Here is a 20,505-nt window from a genome sequence, read left to right as displayed (position 1 = left end):
AGGGAAAGATGGAAACACTGTTTAATTTTAGGGTCTACATAGTGGACCTTATTTGCTTTTACTTATTTTCTGCCATGTATAATATAATTCAAGTGTAATTCTATTTTATTTATATAAATAAATAATGAGCAATTAGTAATGTAGAATGCAAAAGTGAAAATTTGCTAGACTTTATGCAAATTTGCATCAAAAGTCATGCTGCATATTTCTGCAAAACTCTAGGATCCAGCATAAATATCTGTGGCTTTGAGCAGTGCTTGGCTACAAACTGTGAGTTTGTAGCGATGAATCTGCGTGAGGTTTTTGGAAGAGCAGCTAACAAATCAACAAGAAGCTCAGGTTTGACCACAGTAAGAAGAGAAGAAGAAAGAAAGTGTTGAAGCAAGAATGGATGATAAAGTGTAAAAAAGGAAGGAGACAGGGGGCGGGCTTTTCTGAGCTGAACGGATGGATGGTTGGTTGGACTGCAGTAATGATGGGTTGTTTTCAAAGACAGGAAACTCAACGTGTCTCCTCCAAACCACTGCTGCCATGAGGAGGGGGCCACACACACACAAACACCATATGTCCACCAACTTCCAGGCTGCGACACTCACAACAAAGAAAAGCTGCCAAGATACACACACCCCCTTCCACTGCTTGCATACACATATCTTATTTTAATATCCCTGTTCACTCATCCCTATACATATTAGAGGGATTAGAGGTTTGAGGCTACATCACATCGTCCAAACCAGATCATACAGTCGGCGGGCAAATCACAGGACACTGCATATGAGAGAAGACAGATTGAGGTGGAGACGGAGGAAAGAGCGAGATAGAGGCAGAGAGAGAGGGAGAGAGGAGTGCTGGTCGGAGGGAGCTGCTCTGTGTTGACAGTTATATTTCCCTGTTGGGGGAAATTCACTTACTTGAATTGGCATGGTGCTCCAGTGTGTAATTCACTCCATGAGAGCCTGGAGGACTGGGAGCAGAGTGATTAATGAGGAGGAAATAGAAATATAGAAATTGACTGATTAAAACAACGGGTGGGATGGATCGGGGTGCAAGGGGAGCTAATGCTGCATGCACCCTAAAGTGTTTGTATGGATGTGTGTGTGTGCCGGGAAAAGGAGACAAGCATGCCTCCGTGTGTCTGTGTGTGTTATTGTGTGGTATTCATGCAGTAAAACACACGCCATGCATTATTAGTGCTGGGACGCTGCCTAATGCCACAGTCCGTCATTTCTTCAGAGGGCTTTAATTAATTGCTGGTTGACAGGTGGCCCAAAACCAAAAGCCTTTTAGGAAAAAGGCGGATATTGGAGAGGACGGATTGATATTCCACTAAATAGCCGAGAGGAAGAAATTTTGGGATTGGATTCTTACCTTAAGCAGATAATGAAGAAAGAGGAAGAAGCACATGAATAATCAAGACCTGGATGACAGTGTTACAGGGGCGTCAGACAAAAAGTTTGAGAGGAAACAAAATAAAAGAGAACTACAGGATTTTAAAATAAAAGGCATCCACCAATTAGCCGTGGAGTAAGAGAGACATCAGCTGTTATCGTCAGAAGCTGTAGATGTTGTCATAAGTCACTCAGACCTGTAAGGCTTATATTTTTCTGTCTTTAAGCCTTTTCTCCAAGCTATTTAAAAATGAAATCCATTTGGTTTAATGCAATCCAGTTCAGATTACAACATTTCTCACCTTAGAGCCCCTTTAACCTACTAAAATTGAAACATGGCAGTATTACAGAAGAAAACTAACAAGTTCTCCTTCAGCAGATCTTTTTCTTTAGTGAGAAAAATCCAAATCTTGCCTACTGAACTTCAGCTCTTTCACATGCATGAACTGCTGCTCAGTGAAGTAGGTGTGAGTGTTGAATTGTTGGTTTTAGACAACAGACAACCCCAGCTCAGTTCTGAAGAGAATGTGACAGATGAAAATCATGCAGATGCTGTTAGTCTGTCACTGTCTCTATCTATCTATGTGTATATATGATGTGATAAAAACTTTAAACTTGCACATGTATTGCAGCGATGTGGTTCAAAGCATTGCTGCTGATGGCATTAAAACCAAGTCAAGGATTTTGCTTTCATGAATGCATGCATGCGCGTCTGTGTATGCGTGTGTGGTATTAATGAGGGACAAGAACTTCTTCACTTGATGTGTGTGTGTGTGTGTGTGTGTGTGTGTGTGTGTGTGGTAGAATTTTCCAGAGAATCTGGTTTGAGTTTTTCACCTGGTTTAAATTTGCATACTCGAGAAAGACTTATCATGTTAATTCAAGAAGCTGTGACCCTACACCTCTCTTTTACCATATATTAATCATCTTTTGCCACAGCTCTTCCACTTTTTCTGGTTGCGACACTGTTGTCACATTTTTATTTTTATGTTATTAATAAACTAAGATAAGCAGCTGCTGCTTTCACCCTTAAGTCTTTTGTATATTGGTTTTGCATACGTGCTATGGGAACCATTATTATGACTACTTATCTAATAGTCCGTTAGATGCAATGCCTGTGAGCGTGCAGCGTGCAGGGAACAACACTGTTAGAGTCTATGTAAGATTGCATATCATTTTCCATTCCTAGCTGGTTGCCGCATATTGAGAGTTTCAGGTGTTGCAATACTCAACAGTGTGAAAGAAAAAGGATGAATTGATTACAAGCTTAACCCGCAGTGAATATAATCCACATGTTTTCTATCTATGAGGGATGAAATGCCATGTGATCGCAGACAATTAAAGCCAGGCATTAAAAAAATCTTCCTGTTGCTTTTCTCCTTCTTCTTTTTATTGTCCTCCACAACAGGTCTGATGATTCCAGTCTTCTGTGTGGTGGAGCAGTCAGATGGAGGGATCCAGACAGACGGATGTGAGGGACGAGAGGAGCACGCAGAGTTTGTCCTGGTCAGGAAGGATATACTCTTCTCTCAGCTGGTGGAGACAGCTCTGCTGGCCCTCGGGTACTCCCACAGCTCTGCAGCACAAGCCCACGGTCAGTCAAAGACATGCTGTTACATCTGTAATGCGCCTATTCTCTCCATGTTTTAAAAGACACACGTTCTTACACTGAGACAAATTCTTGAAAGTGAACGGTGTAATTGTATAAGACACTTGTCAGAATATCTACATGCTACACTGTATAAATGTGACTGTGCTAACGCTAACAGGTTTGCTGTCCTCTCAAAGACCAAAACCCCCAAACTAAAGTATAACTACGCAGCAAATGATTATTTGTTTGTCAGCCAAGACGCAGACAAACCATCAAAGTTTGAGAGCATGAATGGGCAGAGTATGAGTTTGGTAAGCCTCAGGCTGCAGTAGGTTCATACATAAAATACACCTGTTCATGTGTGTAAAACTAGATTATATATTACAAATATGCTGCAAACAGCTATCTCAAAGGCAAACCTACATCTGTTTCCAGTCTTTATGCGAGGCTAACTAGCAGCTAGGTAGCTGCTAACTAACTAGCAGCTAGTTAGCCTTTCATGTAGCCTGAGATTAATACTTGTAAATGAGTATTCCTCCTTAACTAAGGGTTAGAAACTAAATAAGAGTGATGATTATCAGTCATTTTTAGTCTATTTGAAAAGCTACAACAAGCAGCCTATTAGCTTAGCTTAACGTAAAGACTGGAAAGCTCAAAGGTAGCCTAAAATGAGTGTAACTTAGATTATTAATAGTGTTATAACAGTTGAACCAAAAAACCCCTCCTTTATCAAATTCAAAATCAAACTCCAGACATTAAGTCAACATCAAAAGGAACCCAAACGCAACAACAACGATGCTGCTAAACAAAGTAAAACACTAGGTAAATACAGAAAGACTACCGTATTTCCCGGACTACAAAGCGCACCTGAATATTAGCCGCACAAGCTAAAATCAGGGGAAAATCCTGTTTTGTACATACATTAGCCGCACCTGACCAAAAGCCGCAGGTGTTTCAATATTGACTTATCATATGTAAGAGAATATGCACAAAGCGAATTGTCAGGAAAGAGATGGCTGTTTGGAGACACACCCCTTTTATTAATATTTTGAAAATCAAGTTATGGGTACATATTTGCACATGTGCTGTGCTTCATAAATGAGTAACAAATGTAGTACATAACAGTAACCTACAGCACACCAGAAAAATAGATTCGGACTACCTTTTAGGCTCAGGTGCAGTGACACGGCTTTAACAAGAAGAAAAGTCAGTCATTCACCACCATCTTCCTGCGCACTAAAACCACCAAAGTCCTCTTCTCCAGTGTCGGATACGAACAGGCTCAGGATGGCTTCGTCATCCACTCTCAGCTTCTTTCCTTCGTTGTCACTTTCAAAACCAAAGATAATCCTCATTGTCATTGTCAGTGTCGGAGTCGAACACCCTCTGAAGGGCCGTGGCGGTGTCCTCCTCTTCATCATGCAGCAGTCCAGCCCTTCGAAATCCGTTGGTGATCGTGGATGTTTGCACACTTTTCCACGCTGTCAGAATCCACCGGTGGAGTTGAGCACAACTTGCTTTTCGCAAGTTTATCGCCGCTCGTCATCCACGACTCCCGCTGAACGCATAGCGCTACTTTGAAGTTTGTTTTTCGCGCTACTTGTACGGCACTATGTTGCCTGGCGGATGGACATGTGACCAACATACCACTCTTGAACCCCGATCCTTCCGCCAGGCAACGTAGTGCCGTACAACAGCGGAACAAACAAAACAAATCGTCTTACGATATCACAAAAATCATGGAAAATCTATAGAAAAGCCGCACCTGACTAAAAGCCGCAGTGTTCAAAGCTTGTGCAAAAAGTAGCGGCTTATAGCCCGACAATTACGGTAATCCTGTCACTATACTATTACTTAGATTCTTAACATGCTATGTCATGCTGACTCTTGTTGATAGCATGACAAAAGTTTCACTGAGGCTCACAGTGTAAACTATAATACTGTGTCAGAGTTAAATGTCCTGCAGCTCAAAGGTCAAGACAAGAATGAAAGAAGACTCTCCCTCTAATCAGTGGTCTGAGAACAAAAGTGGATGTGAGGTTGCCTATTTGGAGCAGACACTGAACTATTACAGTGGCAATAAGCTAAAGAATGCTTCAAAAACACAACTGAAGCACAGACAGAGCCTGTAAAACTCATTAAAGACACAACAAAGAGCTGGACAGGAATGTCTCCCGAGACAAAAATATATTGTCTATGTGTGTGTGTGCGTGTGTGTGTGTGTGTGTGCGTACAGTATGTGTGAGAATGTTTATGAAGCAGAGAAAAAGAAAAAAAACTATAATTTATTGTTGCACACATGGTAGTCATCTGAAACAGGACAGTGTCATTTACTGCTGTCTTTTCTCAAGTATGCAGAATATTCCATCTGCGGGAGTTGCCTCACATCACTATAAAATGGTAACAACAGAGTGACAGTGAGCAACACAGCTATTGCAATACTTTGAAAATGGTGGGAGATCCCCATCTGTTTGAAATCTCGATTGTTTGTGTGTGTATGCATCTGCCATATAAGGTCCTGGTATTCAGGACAAAAAGAAATCTTGTTTTGCATATCGTCCTAAATATGATACATCATCTGGTGACCGCATATGCTACTGTTTGTGCAGTAGCATATGCAGCAATGCATGCAATATTAATAATATAGTATAATACGTTTTTTTCTTTTAAGCTGACCTTCCTGTAGGAGTTTAATTTAAATGATCTGATTTGCTCCACTGTACATGTTTGGAAATCACTGTCCTATAATATGTCTACTATAGATTTCTGTGATTTAACTGACTGTGCCTGCTAAGGTAGCTCACAGCACCAAAAAACCAGATGAGGATAAGTCTATACAGGAAGTACTGCTGCATATTCAGGTTAAAAAAGATGACATTAAATAAAGAAAACTAAAAAACGGCTTATGTGAGTTGTGGAAATCTGGATCTAATGTTTACAGTGTTGCAAGTAGCCATCTCTAAGCTGGTTTATTGCTAGCTGATGCTCCAGGCTGTGGTTGTTCAGGTACAGCTGTGGTCTAAAGCAGCAGTCCCCAACCTTTTTTGCGCCACGGACCGGTTTATGCCCGACAATATTTTCACGGACCGGCCTTTAAGGTGTCGCGGATAAATACAACAAAATAAAATGGTAAATGGCCTGTATTTATATAGCGCTTTACTAGTCCCTAAGGACCCCAAAGCGCTTTACATATCCAGTCATCCACCCATTCACACACACATTCACACACACATTCACACACTGGTGATGGCAAGCTACATTGTAGTACCGGTACTGAAAAAAAGAAGATTTATTCATAACACACGTGAAAAGACCCAGGAAAACAGAGTTAACGATAAAAACGATAACAAAATAACGCTGAAAACCGATAAAAACCCTGGAAACTATACATTTCACACCTGAGCCTCAACTCTCGCGGCCCGGTACCGGTCCGAGGCCCGGGGGTTGGGGACCGCTGGTCTAAAGCTTACATACGCTCATCACAGTAATTTGGGGATTTTAATGATTTCTTTGAACGGTTCTTTTTCTTGGTGGTATAATTTTACAACATACATCTTTAATGACTTGGGTGCATAAGTTAGAATTTATTTGGGGTTTTCTTTAAAAGTATGCATATAGGCTCAAATAAACACACTCACTTGAATCTTTTAATAAATGGCTGAAGTGACTTGTATTTTCACGAGGCCAAGTCCAATTAAATAGTGATTATGAGTGACTAAAACTGGTAGTTTCTCTTTGCCAACAAAAAAAAAGAGATTTGTTTGCTAGTACTCACTGGATTAATCAATACACAAAACAATGGGAAAATCACTGGAACTTGGTATATGGACTGGTTCTCATATACTGCTTTACTGCTCCACTTGAACACTTTATACAACATATCTCATCCACTCAGTCACACTTGCATTCATAGAAGCACTTTTTTGTGTAATTTCTTTCTATCTAACGCTCACACTCTGATGGTGAAGATGCTGAACTGCCGATTTGCACAAGTTGGAGCAATTTCTAAACAATGCCGATTCCATGATGATCACTTCAAACAGCTGCATGTACGTACATGTCATTTGGATGTGTTGCCACTTTGCCAAGGTCTTGAAAAAGACGAAAAACGAAAAGTAACTGGCAACCCAGAAAACCCCAAGATGCAATGAAGTCGACACTGCTGGAACACCAGTATCACCAGTATCACTGACCACAGTGAAGCATGTTTTGTGCCATGTATAAGTACATGACACAAAGTAGATGGAATATTGAAGGTGAAGAAGGAATGCCTCCAAATTCTTCAACTTAACAGGTAGAAAGTTGAAACTTTGACTGGAATTATGCTAGAAGATTGTTAATAGCTATCAAGAGAGGTGGAATTTGAAAAGGAAATATTAGTGTGAGCCTGTATGCAAACCCAAAATAAATTCAAACTTCTGCACCCAATCCTTGATTTTTCAAGTCACTATAGATGAATACTTTTTTGAGTGTGAGTGAACTTCTGACCATGGCTGTGACCCTCTAATGTCATATGTCAGTCAACAGTAACCTTTGCTCTCATTGGAAGTTGGTTCAATTGCTCACCTCAAAGTCAGATGAAGTCACTGACTGTCACTGACATCTCTGTGTTAAAGCCTGCTAAGATGTTTCCATCAGCTCAATTAGTTATAATTGCAATAGCTTTCTTTGGTGAGAAAAAATAACAATGGAAAAATGGAACATCTTAATCCCGCTGTGTATTATTAGTGGTACTGTCTATGCCAAAGCATAAAATGAAATCATATAGAAAGGCCCAGGTGATTTGAGAGTGTAGAAAATATTTTATTTCCTTTATAAGATAATAGTGAGGTGATCTTAAACCAATTGGCCAATCTGCTTCACTGATATTAGTCTGTTTGTATTCAAAGTGTAAAGAAGAGCATTTATAAACTGATTGTTGTGAGCTGCTTATGCTGCTCGTCTTTTGTTCTTCTGGTTGGAAAGATTCAGAGCTACAATTGAAGCCTTGTTAAATTAGTTAGAAAAATAAACTTTACTCACATGCACATCATCCAACACTGATGCACTGAAATAGCACGCTAACTGCTATACCAAGTGTTTGCTGTGGTCTGCAGATGAATGCCATTAGTAGCATCAGGGGAGTAGTATCAGGGGAGGTCTCTCTCTGTCTGTCTCATCAGTGTGCATGGAAAACAGTGAGACCACATTGGTCTCCTGTCCACATCAATGAACAAACAACAATAAAAAAAAAAAGCTAGACTGAATGGGACATCCCAACTCCACACAAACTAAACTCCTGCAGCTGACTTGAGCAACGTTCACGTGTTACTTGTAAACTCTCTTTAACCCCTGCAAGGATCCACTGGCATAGAATCGCACTTAAACTGGCATGCACGCTTGGCATGGAATACCATGTAGTCATGCAGTATCACAGACACAACACACTCTCTCTGTTAGACACACACACACACACACACACACACACTTCTCCTCAGCTTCTCTCAAATGAATACTTTTTGTTTTTTAAAACAAGCGTTTATGTTAAATGAATAATTTCTGGCTTAAATTATACATTTTTTCCCCTGCGGTCCACAACCAAAATTACACAGAGTCCCAGCTATTTTCTCCCTGTTTGAATTGTGTCCTGCATTCTTGCGTCCCGGCGTTGTATTTAAAGTCCCCGGCAAGGACCACGGCCTTTCTTTAATTAGCTTAGCCCAGTAATTAACTGGGAGATATTGTTTATTTCAATTATAAGGGTTTGAAGGCTTTTATAGATTGGATGAGAGCAGACCTGTATTTTAAGGATTTAGTGAGCAAACAGTTAACAGTGGTCACTGAGAGAGAGCGAGAGAGAGAGCATTGTTGCTGTGCCACGTCTAACAGGCCAAAAAGGGTCAGTGCTGCAGAGCTGCAGTTTACTGGACATATGACTTTAAACTGGCTGTGAATTGCTTCTGACAGCATGTCGTTACATTTTGGACACCACTTTGTTATAACACATTCTTATCAGTTAAAAGCTAAGCTTTACTGCTTAATAAATTACTTATTAGTGCTTTGTGAATCTGTGAAAAGCAATTATTAAGGACACCTTTTGATTTGTAGGTTTGCCAGGTCTATTTTCGACCCTTTTATTAGAAATGATCATAGCAGCCCTTGCAAAAAATGTTTGATTTACCGAAATGAGAAAATTTTGCTTTTTGCAGCTGGCGAGTCACAGACAGGATCATAATAAAATCAGCGTATTAGTCAAAATTCACAAGTACAATATGTATCTTTAAAGAAACTTTTCAAAGGTTTTACTGAAACTGTGAGTTGAGGTTAAGAAAAGATCCTGTTGAGTTTAAACACACAGAGAGCCCACAGTGACCTGAGACACAACGTGTTTATTTACATAAAACCAAAATCATCGTCTTTTTTTAACTGAAACCAAACCGAGTCTTTCCATTCGAGAGCTCCATCCCAAACACCATCTAGCTTTAAAGTCATGTCTGTGAACATCACTCTAAAACTGGACTCACTGCTTCATAAAGGCAGATGATCAAAATCAGTTTTTAACTTGTTAGTATTTATCAGGCTAGCAGTGAAACACTCGGGGTAGTGTTAGGGTCATGGTTGTATTTTAGCCACACAGTCCATAACCAGTTTGCCCAAATATTCCACATAAATGGAAATTTATGTATCCAGCACCATCTCGACCTCTAACTAGGTCACAGGCAACCTATAGGATTGTAAGAGGAACACAGAGATAGAAGTCAGCGTACTACCTACAGACGACTGAGTGTATGCTGTGTTTGAACAGTTGCAACTTGCAGTCAGGATTGTCTTTACAACAAAACCTGAAGCCTTTATATCACTGGCTTGTTGACAGAAATAATAATTTTACCTCATAGAATATGTAAGTTTAGATATCTTTCAATTTGAATGCCAAGACTTTGGAGAACGATAAAGAGCCTGGTGCCTCATAAGAGTTCATGATTGTATATACTCAATCAGTGGCACTGGCAATAACCCAAATCCTAGTTGTGAACTAAAACCCCAAATTTTTTGGAAAAAAAATATAACTTTTGAGAGTGACTACTTTGTGGTTCCCAATTTTCAATACTTGGGGGAGTGAAAAGGAAAAAAAATACATCCTCTGATTTCAAAGGGTTAGGATTAGGGTCATCACTGGTGAGAACGTAGAGCTCAGAGAGTTCTGTATCCAGTGAGTTGCATCATAAGACCAACTGGTGCCGTTACTGAAGCTTTCGCTCCCGCTGGGCCGTTAGAGTAGACAGAAGACGTGTTTCACTCCCTGAAATGACAGCCTGATGGATTTTTATTTAGAGGAGTACCTCAAATGATAGACATCAGAGTCTGACGTGTGCGGTTTCAGTCAGTGTGTTTCCAGGGGCAGAACCTGGAACCATTTTCGAGGTCTCACATGTGTGTGCCGGCTTCGGCCTCTCTAAAATGCCAAATTGGATTAACATGTGTATATCTGAGTGTGCGCGTGCATAGTGGCATCCAGTGGCGTGCAGGGCTGTACGGGTGTCGACACAAGGAGTCAGAGACATTAAGTGTGTGTTTGGATTTGCATTTGTGTGGATGGGCACCCTTAGACATGAGCCAAGCCACCAGCCGGCCACATAAAAGCGTGTCTCTGGGAGGCGGAATTTTAATGTGGAAATGGGAACAATGATTTCTACTTTTAAACGTAGACGAGAAGCAGAGCCCATTGAACAGCAGACCAAAAAAAAGAAAAGATGAATCAATTATTAATGTATTTACCGTCACACTGAGCGTGAGTGTGTGAGTGCGTGCGTGTTTGCATGTGAACTGCTGCATGCATGCGTCCACGTCTCTGCATGCTGTCATGTGTCCTGTGTGAGTTTGTGTTTGTCTGCTTATTCACCCGTTTGCTTCCACCCAACTTGGCATCAGTGGAATTGTTGGCTTGTTCTCAGATGTGCTGATGCTACATGCAGAAAATTAGTAGCCAGGGGGTGAGGCTGTTCTCTGCTGCTGTTGTTGTTTGGGTTTTAGAAAAGAACATGTCACATATTATATAGTGCTGCATTATTTCCGGTTTGATTTCCTCCCTTAGCTCGTTTTCCCTCTTCTTTATTGCGTGCCACACCCTCATTAGTCTCACCTGTTTTCTTCCACACCTGTTCCCTGCCTGTGTCCAGTGAGTTGATCGCATACCTCTCTGTATAAACTCTGCAGTTTCTTTCTCCTAACAGATCACCTTGTCTGTTTAATTGGGTCTTCGAGCAATCCCTGTATTCCTGATGCATTTCTTATTTTTCCCATGATCCTTTTGGGCTGTGAAATGGAGATTGCCCTTTGCCTGCTCCCTCACTACCAGCCTTTCTCTACTTCTGACTAAAGATTTGGATTTTAGACTTCTGTGTATCTTGCATTTAGCTCCTCTGCCTTGCCTTCCTTATACATGTATTTTTATAGGCGCACAATATACATGCGATTGCATGATTGATGAGTGCAGATTTTAAAAGCGTGATTGTTAATTTCTTTTAACGTTGCATTAACATTTTCCGTTAGAAGCACCGTAAGCCTCCCTCATCTGAACTGTGCGTGCACGTGTGGGAAGTGAGAGCACTCCAATCTTTTTAACCTTCTTTATTGCTTCTGTCTGCATATGTAAACATGTTCTTAGCAGATTCAAAGCCGTATGACCATGAGGCAGTTTTAACTTCCATCTTTACGCCTTTTCCTCTTATTTACATCTTTGTTCTCGTTCCTCTAATTCCACGTCCGATGATGGCAGGTGGCTGCTCTTTCCCAGGCCTGCTTCTGCAGACGTCTCTTGCTATCATCACCAAGTGCTGCTCACGGGATTGGCTGATTGTTGGAACTTTCTCTAATATCATAGGGCCTCTACTTACAATATAAGGCACCTTAAGATGACTGTTGTTGTAATTAGCACTATATTGATGAGACTATTTTGAACGAGGGAAGCTTTCAGATAAGATAGTCATTGATTGGCCTGTTAGGAATATTAGCTTGGATGCCATAATTGAAGAAATCCAAACATATGGATGCGTGGCATTTCTGATACATTTGATTAAAACTTGGTTTATTGTACGTGAAATAACTCAAGAAAAAAGCATTTTAGAAATACAATTAAAGCTTTCATATAGAAAAAGAAGCTTTTTCATGTGCTGCAGATTCACTTTAGCTCACTGTGCTGCTAAAATCTAACTATTTAGTTCTGTTTGAGTCCTTAAATGTCTCCATGCTGGTCTTTAGCTCCTCTAGGGCAGCGGTCCCCAACCCCCGGGCCTCGGACCGGTACCGGTCCGTGAGTCGTTTGGTGCCGGGCCACGAGAGTTGAAGCTCAGGTGTGAAATGTATGGTTTTCAGGGTTTTTATCGGTTTTCAGGGTTATTTTGTTATCGTTTTTAATGTTAACTCGGTTTTCCTGGGTCTTTTCAGGTGCGTTATGAATAAATCTTCTTTTTTTCGGTACCGGTACTAGTTTTATTTTGTTGTATTTATCCGCGACACCTTAAAGGCCGGTCCGTGAAAATAATGTCGGGCATAAACCGGTCCGTGGCGCAAAAAAGGTTGGGGACTGCTGCTCTAGGGTTCTTTTCCTCCCTTAAGGGGGTTCAGACTTTTTTGTGCATAGGGTTTTAATGATGCTCTCTCTGTATGGCCAAATAATTAACAACACAGCTCTGCCTGAGTGGAATCAAAGATATAACTGAGCTGTAATCACAGCTAAAGGAGAGAGGGAGATCAGAGAGGACAACTCAGAGAAAGGCGGGAGGAAAGGACAGGGGGAGATATGGAGGAGAGGTGGGAGGGAATAAGGGGATGAAAAAAGAGAGCGAGAGAGCGAGGGAGCTTCTCAGGACCCGTCTGGATCTCATTTAGAGGATAGTAATGCGATTAGCTTTGTTTAGTTTTCACAGCTCCAGCCAGTCCGCATGAAAAACCCATGTGAGTGAGTGCGGTACTGTGTGTGTCTGCTCGTGTGTTCTGGTAAAGGTGAAATGCTCGTGTGTGACTGTGCGTATTACGCTAATATTCTTAAAGAGATTCAACTAGATTCCTTAAATCAAGAGATCAACAGTATCGTGGCAGTGCAGACCCGCAGAAACACGAGTGCCTCATAATTCAAAAAGAAAAAGCATGTTTCTGTTTGTGCTGACAAAGACCCCAGAATGTTTCAAACATTAGCTGAAATCCAATTTAGCCCAGTCCGGCAGCAGAATTTCTCACAGATCTATTTGCAGAGGGGTTTATGATGTTGTGTCTCTTGACTCTGTATCCATGTAACCAGAACACTGAGAGATGGTGATGTGTAGATTTGAAAAAATAATTGCAATTTTTGAGCAACAGAAATAAAATCAACATGTAGGGATAAATATTGCAGGGCTTGAATGATCTAAACTGGCTGCTTAGATCATATGCTTAGCTTCTGGGTGGGAAAATGATGCCTGTGTGAAAGTACCTTAAAAATGCTTCTTTCTCATGGCCAGCAGAAGAGACTCCTTTGGTTGGGAAAAGAAATTTGGAAATCTAAAAGAAAATTGTAATTTTGTAAACGATGGTCTCCATTAAGTTGTACAGGAAGATCAATCGGGCTATACTTTTGATTTCTCAGTCAGAGCCACTTGGCAAGGCAGGACTTTCCTAACTAGTGGGTGTCTCCAGAGCATTTTAAATGTACATTATCCCAGTCTTCAAAGTGTCTGTTAACATTCCCATCCATCTAACATTCTCAGAATAAAACAAGGGCAATAAACAGTAAATTGAACAGTAGGTGAAGGTGGTGTGTTCAATTCAATTCAATTTTATTTGCACAGCGCCAAATCACAAGAACAGTCACCTCAAGGTGCTTTATATTGTAAGGTAGACCCTAGAATAATACATACAGAGAAAAAACCAACAATCATATGACCCCTTATGAGCAAACACTTTGGTGACAGTGGGAAGGAAAAACTCCCTTTTAACAGGAAGAAACCTCCGTCAGAACCAGGCTCAGGGAGGGGCGGGGCCATCTGCTCCGACTGGTTGGGGAGAGAGAAGGAAGACAGGATAAAGACATGCTGTGGACGAGAGACAGTCTTTTCAATCTGACTGCAAGTGCTGTCTTTAAAGAAAAACACCAGTCAATAGAGTGATGGCCATCCAACACTCAGGAGGCCACTCTTTATTTAAACACCACTTCTCATGGTTAATAACAATCAAAGCCAAGCCGTCTAAAATGTACAACACTTTTCTAAGCTACAGTTAGCGTGCAGCACTGTAGAGATGAAACACTTTACTAGTCACAGTGAGTGCTTGGGTGAAAATCTCTTTTGCTGCTTTCCATCATAGTCTGCTGAGTTTTGTACTTCCTCTGTTGTGTGATGTCAAAAGGTTGTTTAACAATGATTGAAAATTGACAGAAGTATGTGCTCTCTCTTTTCAGGCATCATAAAGGTGGGAAAGTGGAATCCTCTTCCCATTCACTTTTTGACTGATGCTCCAGAAGCAACAGTTGCTGACATGTTGATGGAGGTTTACCACATGGTCACATTACGCATTCAACTACAAAGGTCAGACTGTGTTTTGAAAGACAGATGTGAGAGGATGTTTTTTTTTCTCATTCATTAGACTTTAGAACAAACTGTGTGCAGCACTGTAGCAGAGACTTGTAAGTCTGTATTTTATGGGTACAGTGTGTATGTGTGTGTGTGTGTGTGTGTTAGATCAGATACTTGGTCCACTGGGCTGCTGATGTCATTGCAGCTGATTGCAGTTCAGGAATTTACCATATATATCAAATTTGAAAGCAACAATATTGAAACACTAAAGTTCTATTTAAACAACCCGGTAGGGAATTATCTATTATCTGTCTCCGTCAGGGAGAGCCCGCGTGCCAGGAACTGTCGGTTCCCGAGAAATGGTGAAGCAGAATCTTGATGGGTAGATAAAACCAGATAAACTCCAGATGAGAGGGTTATTATTGTTATTGTCTTGGCGCATACCAGCCAGGTTTGTTTACATGTTTATTCATGTATCCATGGCAAAGGCAGACGTTTCACATGCTTCGTGCTCCGAGTTGAAATTATTTATTTGAGGTTAAAATTAAATAAAACCAGAAAGATTAAAAGGAGATAGACCCTAGATGGGAAGTAGTGGTTTGTGGTTGATGTTAATACATGATGCTTGGATTATGGTTGGGGTTATGTGTTCATTCCGGTTTACATTTCTTTTCTTGCTTAGAGTTACATGAGCAAATATGAACCTAATGGTGGCTTAGTTTAACATTAAACTACTTTTTAAACTTAAATAAACCTTGTAGGATTTAAACCAACCAGTCGTTGGCGATAAGTAATCTAACCCCTGACCTTATGTGTCAAAAGAGGTGACTGTGACAGAATAAAATATGCTAACTGATACAAGTGCAAAACTACTTTTGTCTCCCTCTATAACCTACAGGTAGATGTGGAGGTAGGTTAGTGGTTGTGCTCCTGTCCAAAAATGAGCCTAACAAACTGATGTGTGGTTTTGGTTTGTATAGTTTTTCAAAGCTGGAGGATCTGCCCTGCGAACAGTGGAACCATGCAACTGTCAGGAATGCTCTCAAAGAGCTTCTAAAGGAAATGAACCAAAGTACTCTGGCCAAAGAGTGTCCTCTATCACAGGTATGACTCACCAGAATGTAGCATCTCTACTGCGTCTTCATATCAAGGAGTTAATCTGCATGCAAAAAGTGCTCTAAGTACAATGATCCTCTACAAGAGATATCTTTACACATGTATTTTAGTGACAAGCTCTTCACACACCCTGGCTACAGACAGCCCTCACGAGATCCATTTGGGCACATTTAGAAACAGCCACGAGCTATTGTTGCAAGCTTTTAATCAAACTCCACCCCAAAAGTTTAAGTGCCGTGTTAAAGTCCTCAGCTGTATGTTTGGCCCTCTAGCCTGGTCCTATTCTCACTCGTGTCTGAGAAGTGTTTGCATACTGTGTTTAAATGGATCTCTGGTGGGGGTGGCGATCACTGCATCAATTGCAAGCATATGTGTATGTGGCTGGAGATTCCCTCGCTGCACCGTACTGGCTCGAGTTTCCATGGGTGGCTTCCAGTCATGATTAATGTTTGTCTGTTTCTATTGTGTGCGCGCAAGAGTGCATGTTGTATGTGTTTATGTGTGCATGCCATGTGGTTGTTGCGTGAGTCTAAGCATTTCATATTATGCTGGTTATTAATTATCTCTCCCCTCTTGTTCCCTCTCAGAGCATGATTTCCTCCATAGTGAACAGTTCCTACTATGCCAACGTATCCACTGCCAAATGTCAAGAATTCGGTCGTTGGTACAAGAAGTATAAAAAAATCAAAGGTGAGGCTAATAGAGTTTGAGCCAGAGTTCTTAAATCATCTGGTAGTTGGACCAGTGGCCAAGGAGTTGTAAAATGATTTCTGGAGTAAAATAATAAAAACATACAAATCTGTCTACTTTTCTGGTGAAATGATAACACAGTTTTACTTCTTCTGCAATATACTTTGAAATAAGTCACACAAGATTATCTGAGAGTGCAAACTCTTGAGCGAGAGCTGCAATGAAGAGCATTAAATGAGTGCTCCACTGATGCAACACTGCACTCCTATAACATTAAATGGACAAAAGATGATCGAAACCATTTTTTCAACATCTAATCCCACATTGTCTATAATGCAGCTCTGAAGACAGCAGAATTTTATAACTAGCTACTAAAAGGCCCAACTCACTTTTATTTTAGCCATGCAGCTACAACATATGTGAGCTACATGTAACCACACATCTTTATGGCAACCCTTGATACACCACATGAGGAGTGCAAGAAGCGTGACTGGTCAGCTTGGGCTGAGTTTCTTAAGCCATAGAGAGGGACAGTAGCATAGGTGGGCGAAAAGGTTCAGTGGTTTATTCCAGAACGTACTTCTAGCAAAGACTTAACACTGCAAGTCATCCAGGTGCCACTTGCCCTCTATGTGAATAAACAAACACTCACACAAGCCCTGAATATCGAGAGCTTGCTCAGTATTCCAGCTGCTGGTGTATCCAGCAAAAACTAATAAATGAAATAAAATAAAATATTGGATACAAGTCAGAGCAAAACCTTAGATTTGAGAAAGGATGAAGCCCTCAGTAACTCTGTCACTCTCTCGGTTAGGGTGTTGCAGGTTTGAAGTCACTCACAAGAGCCATTTTCAGCCTCTCACTTTCCAGAAAGATGCTCACAGGTTAGATTGTCGTAGCTAAAAGGTCCAGTTGACTGATTAGAAGCAGTAGATTAGTTCCATCCATGAGGTCTGCCTTGGTAATGGGACCTATGCTAATGTTAAGTGTTAAATGTCAAGTCATTGTTACTATTATTTTGTCTCACAGTTATTAAAACAATTGTTGCTGCTATATCCAATATATATATAAAAGTATCACTTTTAATTGTTACAGCCTGACTTAGAGTTATACATGCGTATCTGTGTTTAATATCTACAACTGGAGTCCAGTCCAACTTGTGAATCATGCATCTTAGAAGATGTGGAGGAGTAGAAATCAGGATGGCTTTATGTAAATGGTTACAGTGACACTGATTGGATGTGATATTCAGTCATATAGTCCCCATAATATCCCTTCTTTTACTTAACCACACCAGCTTGTCCCACTCCCAAAAGCTACATTATAATAATGTAATAATAACAGAATAAACACTAGGCCAGAAGAGGAGAGAGGATGTAAGAAGAAAGTGAGAGAGGATGGAGTTATGCTGGAGCCTGCTGCGCTCCTGCTACGAGCTGGTGTTAAGTTACATTCAACATTTCCTCCATCAGTCCTGCTCCACAGATGTTGACATGACAGTTTCTTCAGAGCTGTTGTGGAGCTTTCAGCCGAGAACCCATGACACAATCAGCATCAGCATATGTAAATGTATATACTTACATTGATTTTTGGACACGTTAGGAACTTTAACTTTGGCTCAAAAGCTTAGCTCTCTTCTTTAAATGGATGCTGACGCAAAGTCATAGCTTTACACCAGCAGCATCATGTCACTCTTCTGATCTTCCGTTTGTTTTGTTGAGCAGGAGATTACTTGGAGAAGATGTGGTCTGGACGAGATGCTGCTGACATAAAAAGTAAGGAATATAATCCATTTTTCTGATACTGTGCTTAAATGAAGATATTTATTTGAACACACTCTCTGATTATCTCCAGTTGAGAGAGACAACATGGCCGACTTCTGTGTGTTGGGCCAGAGACCTCCACCTCATCTGGCTGGCCTGGCACAGCTTGGTCACCTGGGAGCCAGCAGTCCCCTCCTCAAATCTCCAGATTCGCAGGCACCCTCCCAGACACCTCAGCAACCACCTCCTCCTCCTCCTCAGCAGCAGCCCTCACCTCATGGTCCCCTCCATCACAGCCCTCCTCTCCGTACAGGGCAGGTGCCTCCTCCTCCCCCACCTCCACCGCCTGGTGCCCTGCAGCCCCTGCTGGGCCCAGGTGGACTGCTCTCTCCTCAACTCTCCCCGCAGCTGGTACGGCAACAGCTCGCCATGGCCCACCTCATCAACCAGCAGCTAGCCGTGAGCCGCCTGCTGGCTCACCAGCACCCTCAAGCTCTCAACCAACAGTTTCTGAACCACCCGCCGATCCCACGTGGTCCATCCAAAGCTGGCGGTGACCACCCTGGAAGCAACCCCTCTGCTTCTGAAGTCTCCTCTGAAATCTACCAGCAGGTCAGGGATGAGCTGAAGAGAGCTAGCGTGTCCCAGGCTGTGTTCGCCCGTGTGGCTTTCAACCGTACACAGGTAGGAACGCAGAGAAAGGTTAAGGCTAAGGCGTCAGGAGAGGAAGTTGTAAGGGGAAAATGAGAGGAAGAGGAGGAAGGCGATGTGACAGAGAAAGGAAATCAAGTTTCTAGTTGAATAAAACGTATGCAGAGGTTTTTAAATCTAAAAACTGAAATATGGCATTCAATGGCGTTAATCCGTCAGACGAGACCAAAAATACCCACACACATTTCTTACATTATATGGATCATATCAGGTGAGAAGAGGTTTACTGGGTAGAAACAAATGCCAGTTGCCCTTACTGGTCTGATTTTCACAAACACACACACTCAGAAAAACAACTCGGCTAATTTATGGTCACCCACCTTTTGGTATTTTTGGTGGGCTTATCAGAAGCGTGGCTGGGTTGCTCGCTGCGTCATTCAGTCTCCTCCTCCACCATCGCAGCAGCACAAACACCTGATGCATTCAGGCTGTGCTAAACTGGTTACTGCACGGCCCATTAGATCAAAGTAATGGGAGGTGGCTGATAGACCTATTGGTCTAGAGGCCAGGTGTTTTTCACTGGTGCATCACTTTGTGGTGGGTAGCCTCTGTATTTGAGAAGCTCAAACCAATATGCAAATACTTTTAAGTGTCTAGTTGTACGTTTATACGAGAAAACGAGCAGCTTCAAAGTGATTTACATTTGACAAAATCTATTTTTCAAGTCAAAATGATAAACATGTCTTTGTGTCAGCTTAATAAAAGTGAGGATTGTCTAGTTTTGAACATTTGGTTTAGAGGTTTTTAAAAAAAAAAAAAATTCTGGATACTTTTGATATGCATTTGTGAAATGAAAGGAAAAAGCAAATTGCCAGTCTGGGTTTAAACAAAGAAGCCAAACGAGTCCAAGAATAGCATTAATGGAGCTTCAACAGTACACTTGAAGCATGGGAAAGGGACCATATATTTCAATTTTCCATGCTAGGGAGATGCAATAACATATCCTGCTGTGTGCGTTTGTGTTGGTCAGGGCCTGCTCTCAGAGATCCTGAGGAAGGAGGAGGACCCTCGCACGGCCTCGCAGTCTCTGCTGGTGAATTTGAAGGCCATGCAGAACTTCCTCAACCTGCCTGAGAGCGAGCGAGACCGAATCTACCAGGAAGAGAGAGAGCGCACTATGAACCCTTCGGTCGGCCTTCCCCCCTCCAACTCCTCCAACCCCGGCGCACCACGCCTTTCACAGGTTAGTGTGCCCAACGGGCCATAAACTGCGGTTGCCATAGCAGTGCATCGAGCGAGAAAACAGCGGTGTTTTGTATGAGTAATCATATGTGATGCTAACATGCCTTGTGTCATGTATGAGCTTAGAAAGTGTGGGAGAGGAGCTTGGAGGACCAGAAAATCCCAGATACCTGGGCCTCAATCTGGAAGAACAAGGCCAAGATCTGTAACTCTGTGAGTTATCTACCATCTTTAACTTGCCCTCACAAAGTAGACTGCAGCATGTCATGTGCTTCATCCTAAAACCTGCGCTGGGATTTGAAAATTTTTATCTTAACAAATTCCATTTATAATGGAAAACAGCTTCAAAGCCATCAGAGGGACATATTGTAAACATAAAGGACATTATACAGTATTTGGAAATTTCCTTCCACAAGCACGTGGAGCAACATCAGTGATAAGAAGTACCCCTGATGTCAGGACAAATGCCCATTCATGGATCTGGGTGAATTGGTGCGCTATTCTTATTATGGCTATGTAAAATTATCTCAGCATCGTTT

General features: G+C 41.6%; 1 protein-coding gene across 2 annotated transcripts in view; it reads left to right on the top strand.

Annotated features, from left to right (window-relative positions):
- satb2 (SATB homeobox 2) overlaps positions 1-20,505 on the top strand; it is a 50,266-nt gene that overhangs the window by 13,506 nt on the left and 16,255 nt on the right. For both annotated transcript variants that reach the window (XM_076874681.1, XM_076874680.1), the window contains exons 3-10: positions 2,797-2,982; positions 14,390-14,516; positions 15,485-15,608; positions 16,208-16,310; positions 18,035-18,085; positions 18,165-18,757; positions 19,755-19,967; positions 20,093-20,179. In XM_076874681.1, the coding sequence (XP_076730796.1) occupies positions 2,797-2,982; positions 14,390-14,516; positions 15,485-15,608; positions 16,208-16,310; positions 18,035-18,085; positions 18,165-18,757; positions 19,755-19,967; positions 20,093-20,179 (1,484 nt within the window). The remainder of the gene's footprint in view (positions 1-2,796; positions 2,983-14,389; positions 14,517-15,484; positions 15,609-16,207; positions 16,311-18,034; positions 18,086-18,164; positions 18,758-19,754; positions 19,968-20,092; positions 20,180-20,505) is intronic.

Source organism: Maylandia zebra, linkage group LG16 (assembly GCF_041146795.1).
Source record: "Maylandia zebra isolate NMK-2024a linkage group LG16, Mzebra_GT3a, whole genome shotgun sequence".
NCBI lineage: Eukaryota > Metazoa > Chordata > Actinopteri > Cichliformes > Cichlidae > Maylandia > Maylandia zebra.
This window is presented reverse-complemented; position numbering and strand designations above follow the sequence as displayed.